Source organism: Brassica napus, chromosome A1 (assembly GCF_020379485.1).
Source record: "Brassica napus cultivar Da-Ae chromosome A1, Da-Ae, whole genome shotgun sequence".
Lineage (NCBI taxonomy): Eukaryota > Viridiplantae > Streptophyta > Magnoliopsida > Brassicales > Brassicaceae > Brassica > Brassica napus.
The window spans coordinates 22,364,943-22,379,006 of record NC_063434.1 but is presented as its reverse complement, the minus strand read 5'-3'; the positions used below and the strand labels follow the sequence as shown (position 1 = coordinate 22,379,006).

Below are 14,064 nucleotides of genomic sequence, written 5' to 3'. Positions count from 1 at the left end.
CTCCATTCGAAGCCTTAGGCTTCGAATGGTAAAAGCAGTTCAAGCAGTGCAGATCAAGCGGATCATGCATATCAAGCAGAACAAGTGCAGATCAAGCGGATCATGCAGGAGAGATGCAGATCATGCATGAGAGATTTATATCGAACGAATGATGCATGAGAGATACAGATCAACTAATTTATTATTGTTATGAATGACAAAAACAATTCAAAAATATATAATATATATTTAAATAATAAAAATTACACTAAAATACATAATGTATAAACAATATCGAAAAATATTGTGTGTTTGTCGGTTATTAGACATAATATCTATAAATTAAAAACGACACAAATAATATTAGTGTGAGAAAACCATTAACAAATTAGAGACAATTATATATATATATTTTTTTTTTACAGCAGAGAAAATTATATCATTAAGTATGTTATAACAATTTTATCATATTATGTATTTACAATTTTTAATGTCAAACTTTGTGAACTATATTTATATGAATAAAGTGAAAGAAACAAAATCTATATATGTATAGTTTATGAATATATTTATTAGAATAATTATTATATATAAGGTAAAACTACATCTATAAAAATTAGATTTATTACTTTAGTTGACTAATACAAAATCATATTAATTTTTAATTAATGAAATATATTTTATTAATATTTATTGTATATTTTTTCTTAAATAAGTTCTCTCATATATATATACTTTTTATTCTAATTTAATACATACATATATTAAATACGAACATATAAAGATAGAGAAATGGATCCCTTTTATCATTTTGATTGATACATATTATAAGAGAGGGTGTGGCAAACAGGTTCAACGTGGAGTGTGCGAGAGTGAATATATTTTTAATAGTTGGTGTTATTTAATTAAAGAGTTTCAATTAAGTTAATTTAGAAAAAACACCTATTGGTCGGAAAAAATAAAAATAGTTGAACAGCTACAAAAGTGGAGTAAACTGCAGGACATGCAGGACAACTGCTTTTTAACAGAAAAAGACAAAACAAATTGGATATATGCAGTTCTCCTGTCCTGCTATTTAAATTGTTATAAAAAGTGATTGGCAATAAATTAAAGAGAAAATGCATATGCATATGATCTGCTTTTATCCTGCTTTTCCATTCACACACTTAGTGTCCGAATGGAGGAGCGGAACAAGTGCAGTTCTCCCGCACTACATTCACCATTCATCCTTTTTTGTTTGCAAAAGCAGTTCAAGCAGGATATCTGCATGCAGTTCAATATTTTTTGTCTCTTTGTGGAAAAAGCTCGAGATCTGCATGCAGATCTCACCCGCCAACATTTGGTGGTGTTGATCTGTTTTTTTTGTTTGGTCAATAAATAACCTTGTTACAACACATAACTTTTAAAATATATTTATCTAGTTTTAATAATATAATATTTTTATTTTATTTTATTTATAACTTTAACAATACTAAATTATCATTATCTACTAATTAGTTTTTGTTATATAATTTTTAATTTTTATAAATAAGAAAATAAAAAGTATAAGTATCTTATAATACATTTACAGGTATTTCGGCCGATCCTACAACATCTAAGATATTTGTTTAGATATCTAAGTGTCATTTTTATTGTTTTAATATATGATCTATAGTCTTGAACTGATTTTGTCATTCATAAGTTATAATAAATTATTTGATCTGGTTCTCTCCTGCATGATCCGCTTGATCTGCATTTGTCCCGCTTGATCTGCACTTGTCCTGCTTGATTTGCATGATTTGCTTGATCTGTTCCGCTTGAACTGCTTTTACCATTCGAAGCCTTATTCCGAATGGTAAAAGCAATTCAAGCAGAGCAGATCAAGCGGATCATGCAGATCAAGCGGGACAAGTGCAAATCAAGCGGATCATGCATGAGAGATGCAGATCATAATTATAGGCATAACATAAAAATATAATTTACATACGTATAATTATAAGTATATTTATAAGAATAATTATAATTTATAGGATAAAATTAAATCTATAAGAAATAGTTTCATTATTAATTTCAATATTTATTTTATGATACAAAATCATATTAATTAATAAAAAATAAATTTAGAAATAATATCTTTATAATATCTATAATATTATTTTCTTAAATAAATACTCTTATATTATATATATATTTATCATTTTCTTAATACTATTTTATTAAATAAATCAATTTTTTAAATATAATAAAAGTATGATAAATTATGAAGAATAAAATTTAACTGAATTTTTTTTATCTTAGAAATACAAAGAAAAAAAGATTTAAGTCAGATAAAACAATCAAAGAAGACTATTTAAATATATATAAACACAGTTTTTGTATTTTAAACAAATTTTAATATGTCATAATTAAAAATATAATTTTTTTTATCTTTTTTTATCAAAAACTTTTCATATTTTGAGTAATTATAGGCTTCTGATAATAATATTTTATGAAACAAAACTCTGATTTTTCACCATTTGTGAAAGTTTAACCTACAAAACAGAAGTATAAAATCTTCAACTCTGATTAATGCAGGAAAAAATATTAATATAAAAACGTTCAGGAAAAGATACTAAATGATTTAAATAATATTTGCCACATTTAAAACTAAAATAAGACCACAAAAGATGACCGTAGAAAAGGGGGGGGAATTCTCATTCTGTTAGGTATTATATTTAGACCAACAAAGAGAAAGAAATTTATTTTAAAAAAAATTGGAGAGAATGAGGAATTACATAAGAAAAGAGTTACTGAAGTCATCTTTACGTGCGTGTGAGAAAATATGAACTTTGTAGTTAAGCAAATATTTTTTGTCAATAGAACGTGGTATTTTTATCGATGATAAATCAATATTTTAAGAATTAATTTATTACATTGAAAAATTTCTATTGGCTATAAAGATAATGGAATGGTTGAACAGCATCAAAACTGTAGGAGTAGAAACGCAAACAGATGGTCTGCTTTTAAACAGAAAAGGACAAAAAAAATTACACTTTATGCACATCTCCTGCATTTATTCATTAGAACATCAAAAAAGATGAATGGTTAGTACATGACAGATAAAACTCATATGCAGGACAACTGTCTTTGTACTGTCCAATCAAACACAAATTTTTGGAAAAATTATTGAACTAAAAACATTAATTAGTGTTTGATTAGTGAACTAATTAATGAACTAAAAACATTAATTAGTAATCCTTTAAATCCACATACAAGTAAACTCCAAAGGTGTCACGGATCAATCAATTGGTCAGAAGAAAATCTAACAAAAATAAAACATAAAGCTCAAACTCTTAATCATAGCTTTAAATACCCGATACAAATGAGTTAACCAAGATTGACCAAAAACACACAAGAATCGAATCAGTGCACATAGATTGACCAAAAATACTTGCAATCGTTTATTGTGTTTTGTGTTTTCAAGATCAAAACATTCTGTTTTTTTTTGTTTATCTCATGAATTGGATGTTTTCTTTTTGTGACTTTGTCACTCCGAATCATCAACATCGTCTCTCAACCTGAATCGTGCCTTTTCCCAGCTCAACCTCACACTGTCTTTATGTCTGTAAACAAGCCCTCCAAAGAGCCAAAGAGGCGAGGAGGTTTTAGGGACACAAACAAAAGCGCAATTTATCGACCAAACCGATTCAATTTCATTCAACTGGTCTGAATCAAACCGAAATATACGAGAAATTATATGGGATGTATATAATACAAGATTTTAACCATATAACTGTGTTCAATTTTTTGGTCCGGAGCCCTGTTCGGAACTACGCTATGCGCTAGTCGGACGGCTACTCCGGGCCTAGCAAGTTACCAAAAAATCGGAGAGTAATAGGGATATACACGGGACCTAATTTTTAATAGGATTTAATATATTTATAATATGTTTAAGTACCAAATATATGTTTTAATACATGCTTATATAACTTTTACAGAATAACATTGTTTTTCCAGTATACATCTGATTCAAAAGTCACAAAAAGAAACTTCCAATTCATGAAATAAACAAAAAAAAACAGAATGTTTTGATCTTGAAAACACAAAATACAATAAAAGATTGCAAGTATTCATCCTTTTTGTCTTCGGATCAAGTAAGTAATCACCATGAATTGGGAAGATGGGTTAGGAGTTAGATCCTGTAGCATACACCTGCAATAGTTTGGACAATACAATCAAACTTGCAATTAAACCATGGCAAATAAAAAGACATACAACAACCAATACCTATAAACCAGAGCATATAAAGAGAGACATCATGTTAGATACAAAAACTTGACTGACCATCAATAACAAATTAAAATCAAAATTCTCAGAAGTTCATTAACAAAAAACTATACTCCTACTTGAGTCAATGATATACACATGTTATATGCGATGTATGATTCTTTGTGTGAACAAAAACTACAATGTATGAGTCTTCAATACTTTGATGACAGGAAACATTAGTCTTCTATGTTTTGATAACATAAAAAAAACGTGAACAAAAAGAGAATAAAAACAAACAAGTACGTTGAATCCAAACAAAGAATTAAAATCAGTTTCAAACAAACACAAGTGAGCAAAACAAAGAAGCAAAAGAAAAAAGATTACTTTGAATTCGCGAACAGAGAACGGTTGGCCCACAATTTTGTCTTGAACTAGGCGGCTGCGTTTCGTATTTACGCGGACAATGCGGATAAACGCGGACATTGTGCGGTCCACCGATTTGAGTCACCGAATTGCTTCTCCTCGCCACGGTCAATCTCAGAGTCGCGCCTTGGCGGCCGCGTTTTCGAACAGGGGCTTGGAGTCTATTTTGGTCTGTTTTATACGTCTTTATTCCATTATTTTATGTACACAACTAAATCAAACCTGACTTGGTTTGGTAAAAACACCGGTTTAAGTTTGGCTTTTTGTTGGACCAATTTATATTCAAATAGAACCATTTTAATCCGAAATTCAAGTTGAGCTTACTAGATGACAGATGTGCTGGTAATATCAGAATCTTTTCAAAACGCTTGGCCTCCGAGTAGCGTTTTAGCAGCCGCATTTGCGGTTACTCGGCCGCGTTTTTGAACACATGAATCAACCATCGACCAAACTGGACTTTACCCTTGGAAAAACTTATAATCTCAGATCAAAATATCTAATGGCCAATCTCCATATGATGACCATCTCTGACAATTCGAGGTCGATAGATAAGACTATTTGCAAGTTGACAGTGAAAGATGACAGATATAGATATAGATTTGGTTCATGTTCGTTTTTAATAAACCAGCATCTGAATATAACTTCTAGATATTGCATTCAGATGTTGTTTGTTTTTATAGTTAGCATCCAGATGCAACATTTATCATAGATGATAAGTTGTTTGTTTTCTGATTTATAATATTTTCTGAATACTAGTAGTAAGAATATTAAAAACATATTTTGTTCTTCTTAATAATAAACTCATTACAATATTCAAATAACTATATCTAAAATTAATTTACATTTTTTTTGCAGAAAACACACAATTTTGTGGGGTTTTGACGGAAAACTTAATTTTCCGATTTTGGCAGAAAATACACAATTTGCGGTTTTGGCACAGAATATAATTTTACAGTTTTAAAGGGAAAATAATATTTTACGGTTTTGGCGGGAAACTGAAACTTTATGGTTTGGGTTAGTAATTTGTTGTACATTCTTTAATTGCATATTGGTTTTGAGTTAGAGGGAGGTTGAAACCTCACAACCATCATCACCATCGAACTTGTTTTGTGATAATTAATTTGTCGGCCATTTGCATTTTCTTTTTGTATTTTTTGTCACATCTACAGTTATGAAACACATATACATTGAATGTCATGTGGTCGAAAATAAAAATTTGTAGACATTACGTACATGTGAAGTCACAAAAGGCTTTATTTTGTGTTTCCTTACTTAAAGAGGATAAATTTGTTGGTCAAATATTTGAACAAACTACACATCAAGGTAACATCATAACAATGAATTTTATAAAAGAGGAGCAGAATTTCTGAAGTTTATGAATTTAATATGATTATGATTGTACCAACCAAGGTTTTGTATGTATATCCGAGAGTCTACTTTGAAACTTAAATAAGCCAAGATTTTATTCACCATTCTCAAACATGAGACGATGATAGTTCCGTTAATCGGTCGTTCAGGTGTTTAAGTGATTCTAACACAATTAAATTTTCAGCTAATATATCAGACACTCAGAGACGTGAAATTAGGCGAATTATGTATCTAAACTGTAACATAAAAATTATTAGCAAATAACACCTTAACTATCGATTTGATTAGCTAGTTAGATGTGTGATTAGCGTCTAATACATTTTATGTGATCTGAAATAGTAATTATTGCCAGAGAACATATGTACACTCAATCTGATTGACTTTTTCAACAAAAAGCTAAATAAATATACTATACACCACATACACAAATAATAGTTCAAATAAACAGAAATTACTACGTCGATCAGATATGAAAAGCTTAAATTAATTTAATTTGGAAAAGGAAAATATGGTATTCTGAAGAAGAGAAAAAAAAAACGATTGATAAATTTATAAAAGATAATAAATTAGCAGGTAACATTGTTTTTCCAATTTAACCGCTGGTCATCATCATCCTCACAAATTCATCATAATTGACTTGACCATCACCATCCAAATCTGCCTCCTTTATCATTTGAGCAACTTCTTCATCGGTTAGCTTCTCCCCAAGATTGATCATCACATGCCTCAACTGCAATATATCAAAGAGTTGTTTTTTGTAACACCAAAGAGTTTGTATAATAAATGATGTTTTTGAGTAAAACAGACACCCCAGTGTATTTTCTGTAGTTTCTTAATATTATTGGTTTTGATTGTAAACTATTACTAGATTTTGACCCGTGCAACCGCACGGGTGTTTGTTTTCACTTTTCTATACATAAATTATTGTTTTAAAACATAAGTGGTATATATTTTTAAAGTTAATCATGTACTTAAATATTTATATAACTATTTCAAATACAATAATTTTATAATTTACATGTTATAAGTAATTAATTGTTTAAACCTTATGTATTTGCCGCTTCTTATTATATATTTATCTTATTGTATTTGCATTTAGTTATTAAGCAAATTAATATATTCATGAGAAAATATATTTAAAAAATATTTTGTATTTAATTTATGCTAAATTCTGACCCGTATTTTAAAACTGGATTTCTTTTTACCAATATTTTTATGCTTATTCATTTTAGGTAATTTATTATTGTATATATAAAAGTGTAAGATATGTTAATTTTTAGATATGTATTATATAGTTTGTTAATTTTAAGTCGTTCTATCATCATATTATATTTTAAATAAATAGTTTTATATTTATGAAAATAAAATTTATAAATTTATCAATTAAATATAATTTTATCATATTTATTTTAGTATAATAATTATATTTTAACAGGATCATGACTATAAAAGTAGATAAAATAGGATATAATTTATTTATTTTCGTTTCTAAACGATAACTTAAAATACATTAAGTTATTTTTTAAATATTACACAGATTTATTAAAAATTTTAAAATATAATATATACATATATATTATATTTAAAATGAAAATATATTATGATTAAAGTAGTTACAAAGATTTTATATTATTAACTTTAAAAAAATACATGTTAATTTTTATACATGTATTATATAGTTTGATAATGTTAACCCATCTTACCAACATATTAGATTTTATTTTTGAACATAAATATTTTATAATTACGAAAATAAAATATATAAATATATAAATTTAATACAATTTTATTATATTTATCTCAATATAATAATTTTAATTTAATATGATTGATTATGATTATATAATAACTAAAATATTATAGATTTTTTTATTTTTCATTTTATATAACTGAATATATTAATGTATAATAATATTTTAAACTAATTTCGAAATTAGTGAAAATATTTAAATATAATTTCAAAAATGAAGATCTTGCAAAAATCTTCTTAAACAGATTTGTTAGAATTTTAAAATAAATATATTTATATTTAAAATGAAAAGATATCAAAAGATACTATGATTAAAATATTTTTAAAATTATATTTATTATTAGTCTGAATTAAAATATAGTATGAATTTCTATGAATAGGTCCATTAGGTCCATTTTTAAAAAAAATCACACATGAATCAAGGTTGTGACTTCTATTTTAATATATAAGATTCGTGTTCTATCAATACATCCTAAAAATGGCGAAAATAATATTTAATTATACATCTTATTTGCACTAGGTAAGACATATGCTCTGCCCAATAAACCAATATAATCATACACATCTTACTAAATGTTGTTAGGCTTACTAAAATATTTCTTTTGACCTCGTTATCATCCAAAATGTCACAATGCCAGCTAGCTCGATACTTCAAACAAATTAACCTTACTTTTCTACTACGCAAGACGATCACTTTTTGATTAATTAACAATAATATAAACAAACATATCTTGTTGTTATTTTCTTGTCTAAATTTCAAAATGAATAAGACACCTAAAGATCTCTTGTATATCTCGAAACATCGTCTAGCCTTGTTTCCTGATATTTGTCATTAACTCAAAAGATTCTAACCGAAAATGAATTATAACTGGATCTAGAGTTTTATCAATTTTTCCCTTTATCAAATTAAATGCACAATTGATATATTTGTTGTAGGAAATTGGTTTATAAAAGTAATATTCACATAGTTTTATCTACTTTAGACATTGAACTATTTAGATTCAAATACAATCATTCATAATTATTTATCGATGTCTCCAATCATTGAATTAAAGAAAATCGTAATTAGACCGCACGTACTGAGTGTTGTACTACAATACGCAACAGAGCACATCGAATTGATATTTGTTAAAGCATACTTAACTACGAACAATGTGCTTAACAAAAATCAGAAACAACTAAAACACTTAGAAGAGTAAAAAAAAACTATTAAAAAGGAGAAAAGCAGAACTATCTAATTTAATTATGACAAGGAAAATGTAACTAATTACTAAATGGAGTACATGCTAACCTCGCTGGCCGAGATGTAGCCATTTTGGTCTTTGTCAAACACTTTGAATGCTTCTTTCAGCTCCTCATCTGCATCAGTTTCCTATATAACAAGAAAAGAAAGTTAATTAACATAGACAAAAACCTAATATGAATCAATTAATATAGTTTCATATAAGTAATGTAAACCTGGATTTTGTTGGCCATGAGGTTGAGGAACTCAGAGAATTCGATGGTGCCGTTACCATCGGAGTCGATATCATTGATCATATCTTGAAGCTCTTGTTCGGTCGGATTCTGATCCAACGAGCGGATCACAGTGGCAAGCTCATCAGCAGTGATGCAACCATCTCCATCTTTGTCGAACAGACAAAACGCTTCTTTAAACTCCATGATCTGTTCTTGAGTCAGTTCTTGTTGTTGTAGTTGTGTCTTGTCCATCCAAATAAAACTGTTTTTTTAGAGAGAGGAGATGAGCAGAAAGTAAAGCTTTGAAGTGCTTCAACTCTCATTCTCTGCTTTCATATATGTAGAAGTCTTTGCTTCCACTTTCATGCTTTGGACTCATTCACTTTTTCCATTTTTCTCCTTTTTGAAATTTATTATTTGTGTGGAAATTTTAATTCAAGTCACATGACTTAGGGTCTGACTGGTTCAAACGCAACGGTTGCGGTTGCGGCTGCGGGCGTTTGCGGATGCGGGTGGTTGTGGTTTCTAGCGGTTTTAAGAAATTTGTACGACTGGTTCTGCGGTTAGAAATTGGTGCGTTTGCGGGATACTTATGACTAGTTAACTACCAAATACAGCAGCGGTTAAATAATAAATTAACAATATTTATATTTTATATAATTATAAAAATATCAAAAATCATAATATTATAATAAATATGTAAATTATATTTTCAAAGTTATAGTTTTAAATTTTTTAAATTATAGAAAATATTTTTATTTTAAAATTTTATAATATTAATTAAAATATAATAGATATATTTTAGTATTTTTATAATTCCATTTTAAAAATTTTATTTTTATTTTTATTTTTGTATTTATATGGTTTTTTTTAAAAAAAGAAAAAAAAATTATCCTCCCGCAACCGCCCGCAACCGCAAACGCTAGCTGGAACCAGCTTTTGATTTTAAGAGGTTCGGAGCGGTTTGAAGCGATTTGTAGCGGTTTGTATGATTGTTTCGAAACGCTGTCAACCGCTACCAATCGCAAAAGCTGCGTTTACGGGTGGTAGCGGGAAAACCAATCAAGCTCTTAATAATGCTATTTTCCTTATACAGATTTTAATACAAACGCGTCAGGTGGGATACTTTTAGGTTTGCTATATTTTTTTTTTAACTAAAGGCTTTCATATATTAAAATGCAGAAAGAAAGAAAAAATGTTACAAGCCTAATGGCTACAGTCAATCCGAGCCCAATTGTTTTCTTGCCAGTTATGTAAAACCCAATAGGAAACCCATAAGTGAAGAACTGATGTCAAGCCCACCACGCGAGGCCCAGTAGATGGAGAAACTGAAGAAACCGATCAAGAGGAGAAGGATTATACCCACATTTGCATGAGCCGGGAGGAGTTGATCGGATTAGATTGGCGCATGGATAGTATCTTGTCTTTGATCTGTCGATCTAGTAGGCGAAACAAAGAGTCCACAGTCTTGAATTGCCGCCGGTGTAGTCGATTGTTTCTCTCATTCCAAGACCAATATATTGCAGCTTGCCAACCGATGTAAGTAAGTCTCTTCCTGATCCTATTTCCCTGTAGTTGTTGCAATTGCGAAATGGAACCGTTCCAGTCCCTTTCAGGTATTAGCCCACACTTAACTGCGATGATTTGCCATAGATCCCAAGTGTAACGGCATTGGAAGAAGAGGTGATCCCGTGATTCAGCCCCTGTATTGCATAGCAGACAAGCTGAATCCGTTTGTAGCCCCCAACTTAGTAAGCGATCTCTAGTCGGACAGCGGTTAAGGACAAACAACCAAGTTAAGAAACTGTGCTTCGGTATCCCAGCGTTTATCCAAACAATTTTTGCCCAAGGTACTGCTTCCTCTTCCTCATTTCTCAGTTTCCTATACACCTCTCCTATTGAATATCGCTTTGTACGGGCATCATTTAATACCCATTCATAGTGATCATCTTCATCTACCAGAGATATCGTTGTGAGGTGTATCTGCACTTGAAGTAGCTGCTCAGTCCGTGCTGGTGGTAGGAGCCAATGCCCATCGGAAAACAGTTCAGATAGAGTTGCAGTTGCTGAAATGCCCAACCGAGAATGCATCGGGCGAGATAGGTATTTCTCCAATGAGCCAAATGGAGACCAATTGTCAGTCCAGAAGCGGCATTTCCTTCCATTGCCTATGCGCATTTTTATCCAGGCATACACCTCATCTCTCATCTTGATCAGTTTGTTTGCTAGCCATGAGAACTTAGGATTTGTCTTCACTATCCAGTAGTTGCTTAAATCCCCATGCAAAACTTCAGTCTTGAACCACGCTACCCATACTGAACCTGATTGGAAAAATAATAGCCAAACTAGCTTTAGACATGAAGCTTTGTTCCAAGTTGATAGGTCCTTGATTCCTAAACCCCCATTGCTTTTAGGTTTGGTTACTTTCTCCCACGCTACTCTTGCGGCACTAGGTCCTTCAGCTTTCCCCCTCCAAAGAAATAATCCGCAGAGGCTGTTTATGCTGTTAATGCAGGCCTTGGGTAAGATGAACGACGAGCACCAAAAATTGTTTATTCCCGCAATTACCGTCTTGATTAGTAGTAGCCGCCCTGCGAAGCTTAATGATTTTGCACTCCAAGAATTAAGACGGCCTTTCACCTGTTGGATCATCACCTCGCAGTTTTGGATTGAAAGCTTCTTTGAGGTTAGGGGAACTCCCAGATATCTCACTGGTAACTGACCATGAGGCATGCCTGTAGAGACTTTTATCACATCTAGCTCTTGCTGAGTCAGACCAGACGCAAAGAACGAAGACTTCTCTACACTGACGGCCAGTCCTGAGCGTAGCTCGAACTCACGGAGGATCTGAAGCACATTCTGCACTGATTCAAGACTCCCATCGATGAAAATGAGGAGATCGTCAGCAAAGCAAAGATGGGTGAGCTTTGAGGATGAGCATTTGGAGTGGTAGTTGAACTTCAAATCATGAGCCGCTTTATTGAGCATAATAGAGAGCACATTCATGGCTATCACAAACAGATAGGGGGATAAAGGGTCTCCCTGCCTTAAACCCCTTCTTCCTTTAAAGTACCCCTGAACACTTCCATTATACCCAATCATGAAGCTTGGTGAGCAAATACACGCTTTAAGTCTCTTCAGCAGCACCTCAGGAAGTTGTAACCCTTGTAGACAGTTGAACAAAAACTCCCAAGAGAGCGTGTCGAAAGCCTTTGCAATGTCTACTTTGATGGTGATGCGCTTCGGTCCTTTTCTCTTATGGTATCCGTGCACTAATTCTGCCGCAAGCACCGTGTTCTCCACCATTAACCTGTCTTTCACAAACGCAGTCTGATTAGGCACAATTAGAGAAGGCAGTATAGGTTTTAACCGTTTCACTAGCAGTCTTGAGATCACTTTGTAGATTGTATTTAGGAGAGCAATGGGACGGAAATCAGATATAGCAGAAGCTCCCGGTCTCTTGGGGATCAGAGCAAGGATGGTTGAGTTAGTGGAAGACGGAAGGAACGAGGTATGAAAGAAGTGAATGATAGACTGAGCTACCTCATCCCCTAGAAGCGACCATGATGCTTTGAAGAACCCTGAAGTTAGGCCGTCAGGCCCTGGCGCTTTGTTAGTGTTCAGCCTAAATATCATCTTAGTGATTTCCTCAGCCGTTGGTATCGATACCAAAGAGGGTATAAGATTTTCAGGACAGCAGAAGCCTATGCATGCATGGAACCAGTCTGGTGTAGAGTGTACAGGAGGAGGCGTCAATTCAGCAGGCCCCAAAATAGCTTTGAAGTGATTAACAGCAATGTAACCCATAGCTATTGGGTCAGTGATGAACTCCCCCGAAGGTAGCTGGAAAGATCTTATGGAGTTGTAGCTCATTCTGGTTTGGAAGATTCTGAAGAAAAGGTTGTGTTCTGATCTCCCTCCTGAAGCCAATTCACTCGAGATTTTTGCCTGAAATAGCTCTCCTCTATAGTTCTTAGGAACAACCATCGTTGCAATAGATCCCGCTCCTCTTGGAATAACTCCTCTGATGGTGTTTCCAATGCACGTACCTGCACAACTTGTAGCAAACTATTAGCCTCACATACTCTCATTTGGATGTTTGAGAAGTTCTCTCTGTTTAAGTTCTTTAACACTCTCTTTAGACTTTTTAATTTCCAACACAGGTTGGTCAAGTTAACCGCCATGCTTCCGGCCTCATTCCACGCTTCAGTAACCAGCTGGATGAATTGCGGATGTTTGGTGAGGTAATTGAAGAAACGGAAAGGCTTGGTTCCAGAGACTGGAAGTTGGTGGGCTAAGTCAGTAAGACAGGGCGTGTGGTCAGAGGTTAGGGAAGGGAGGAAGTAGCTAGTGCTATTGGGGTAGTAAGCAATGAACTGCGAGTTAACAAGTTGCCTATCCAGTTTCTTTGCAATGGGCATCTCCGGCTGGTGATTTGACCATGTATGCTGAGGTCCTTGAAAGCGAAGGTCGAACACACCAATCTGACGGATGCAATCATTGAACTCAGTCATCTGTGGAGTGACAGTGTTTACCTCACGAAGTGAGTGTTCAGAATGATGAGTGATTTCATTAAAGTCTCCTCCTAGCATCCAGGGAGAGAGATTGAGAGATAAAACTTGGAAGACATTCAGGAGCTCCCCCCATAGATCCCATCTCTCAGTTCTTGTGTTGCCTGCATACACTGCAGTGTAGATGAAAGGTCTGTTTCCAGGGATAGCAACTTCGCACGTGAGTGTTTGTCTAGTCTGATGAAGCAGGTTAACAGTAGCTGGGTGCTGCCATATAATAATGAGTCTCCCATCAGGATCAGAAGCGTGATTTGAAGCAAAACTCCAGTGGCGACATAGTTTAGACAT

The 14,064-nt window shown here is 32.5% G+C and overlaps 2 protein-coding genes across 2 annotated transcripts; both read right to left on the bottom strand.

The window, feature by feature from the left end:
- Positions 1-6,359: 6,359 nt before the first annotated feature.
- LOC106453728 (calmodulin-like protein 11) lies at positions 6,360-9,646 on the bottom strand. The gene is made up of 3 exons (XM_048737034.1): positions 9,206-9,646; positions 9,039-9,119; positions 6,360-6,727 (listed from the first exon to the last, which is right to left on the bottom strand). The coding sequence occupies exons 1-3, from the start codon at positions 9,455-9,457 to the stop codon at positions 6,590-6,592; spliced, it is 471 nt and encodes a 156-aa protein (XP_048592991.1). The 5' UTR covers positions 9,458-9,646; the 3' UTR covers positions 6,360-6,589.
- A 915-nt stretch (positions 9,647-10,561) lies between these two features.
- On the bottom strand, positions 10,562-14,064 carry LOC125577172. The gene is made up of 2 exons (XM_048738163.1): positions 13,365-14,064; positions 10,562-13,254 (listed from the first exon to the last, which is right to left on the bottom strand). Exons 1-2 carry the CDS (start codon positions 14,062-14,064, stop codon positions 10,562-10,564), a joined length of 3,393 nt encoding a protein of 1,130 aa, XP_048594120.1.

Bases quoted from the DNA above. Each gene is read 5' to 3' on its own strand.
- LOC106453728 (XM_048737034.1), bottom strand. From the start codon at position 9,457: ATGGACAAGACACAACTACAACAACAAGAACTGACTCAAGAACAGATC. The intron at 9,120-9,205 runs GTTTACATTACT...CTTGTTATATAG, and splicing joins TCATGGCCAACAAAATCCAG to GAAACTGATGCAGATGAGGA. The intron at 6,728-9,038 runs GTTAGCATGTAC...GATATATTGCAG, and splicing joins GCTACATCTCGGCCAGCGAG to TTGAGGCATGTGATGATCAA.
- LOC125577172 (XM_048738163.1), bottom strand. From the start codon at position 14,064: ATGTCTAAACTATGTCGCCACTGGAGTTTTGCTTCAAATCACGCTTCT. The intron at 13,255-13,364 runs GTTGGAAATTAA...CAAGTTGTGCAG, and splicing joins GGTTAACTTGACCAACCTGT to GTACGTGCATTGGAAACACC.